Here is a 1155-nt window from a genome sequence, read left to right as displayed (position 1 = left end):
GTGTAGCGCACGGCCTCCACACCGTGTGCGCCACACTCCCGCTCAATCTTCTCAGTCCTCCGAAACGGATTCCCCGCACCCCACAGTTTCTCGCCTTCCCGAGCACAGTCGTCCTCGGCAACCGGGGCGTCAGTCGCCTGCAGGGCGCCGTCACCCGCCGCAGTGCGCCCATCGAACGCAGCCGCACTGAAGGTGCCACGCGGCAGCGGTCCGACAAGCTGCATGCGACCCGCGACCGCCTCCCACTACTTCTTTTGCTCCTGCGCGGGATGATGGCGCGCGTCCGCCAGGCACACGTCGCCTTCGCCTCCTTCTCGTCGCGGCAGCGCATGGTGGGGCGAGGCAGAGATGCAGTCGCATCGCCAGTGCTCTCGAGTTATTTCCCTTTGCGGACGCCAACACGCAACCATGACCCATCCACAAGGCCGTAAGTTTACCCACGGCAGCGGTGCTCCCTCCTCTGGCGCATCGTAGACAATACACACCCTCTTGCCCACCACGACAAATCGCTCACGCGCCCTCGGACCTCGAGCTCGCCCTCGTGCCCTGTCACCGTTTGCGTGGCCGTGTCGAATACGTCCGCCAACTCGCCTCCGAGGCAGCAGAGAGCAAAGTGGAGCGGGCACTCATCGCGGTGCAGCGGCCGGTGGAGGGGGTAGGGGCCGGCACTCGTCCACCACCGAGATCGCCATCCCGGGCGCCCCAATCAAGACACGCCGCCTCACTTCAAACAATTCTGGTCCTTTGGTGCGATGCGGCCCTCCCCAACCGCCTTTGACAATCCGTCACACCCGCCCCACCGCAGGGTGAACGCAGCAGCCGGCAATTTTCCCTCCCTCCCTCAGCGGGCACGGCCAGCCCTCCGCGGAGGCGAGTCCCGTCAGGCTGGGACGCGGCGCACGAAGCTGCGCAACGCTGTCCTGCAGTGGAGGAGTTGTCCCCTGCACCGTGCACGCCCCCGACTACGTTGGGGTGTGTGGCCCCGTTCCACCGCCGTCCGCACCGCCACTTCCCTCCCTCCCTTCAGCCGCAGGAAACCCCAAGACGTGGCTCCACTTCGTGTTGAGCGCAAACTCGCACACTCCCTCCACCGTGCGGTCAACGGCTCACTGTGGCCGCGGCGGTGCCTCCTCCGCCCTTCCGCGCCGCGCTGCG

General features: G+C 66.9%; 2 protein-coding genes across 2 annotated transcripts; both read left to right on the top strand.

Annotated features, from left to right (window-relative positions):
- Window positions 1–431, top strand: Tco025E_10148 (uncharacterized protein; the record flags this gene model as incomplete). The annotated part of the gene is made up of 1 exon (XM_029376935.1): window positions 1–431. A coding segment is annotated over one exon (431 nt), but the record flags the coding sequence as incomplete, so codon positions are not given.
- Window positions 432–752: 321 nt separating this feature from the next.
- Window positions 753–1154, top strand: Tco025E_10147 (uncharacterized protein; the record flags this gene model as incomplete). The annotated part of the gene is made up of 1 exon (XM_029376934.1): window positions 753–1154. A coding segment is annotated over one exon (402 nt), but the record flags the coding sequence as incomplete, so codon positions are not given.
- Window position 1155: the final 1 nt, after the last annotated feature.

Source organism: Trypanosoma conorhini (assembly GCF_003719485.1).
Source record: "Trypanosoma conorhini strain 025E chromosome Unknown Tco_14.4_contig_01494, whole genome shotgun sequence".
Classification (NCBI taxonomy): domain Eukaryota; phylum Euglenozoa; class Kinetoplastea; order Trypanosomatida; family Trypanosomatidae; genus Trypanosoma; species Trypanosoma conorhini.
This window is presented reverse-complemented; position numbering and strand designations above follow the sequence as displayed.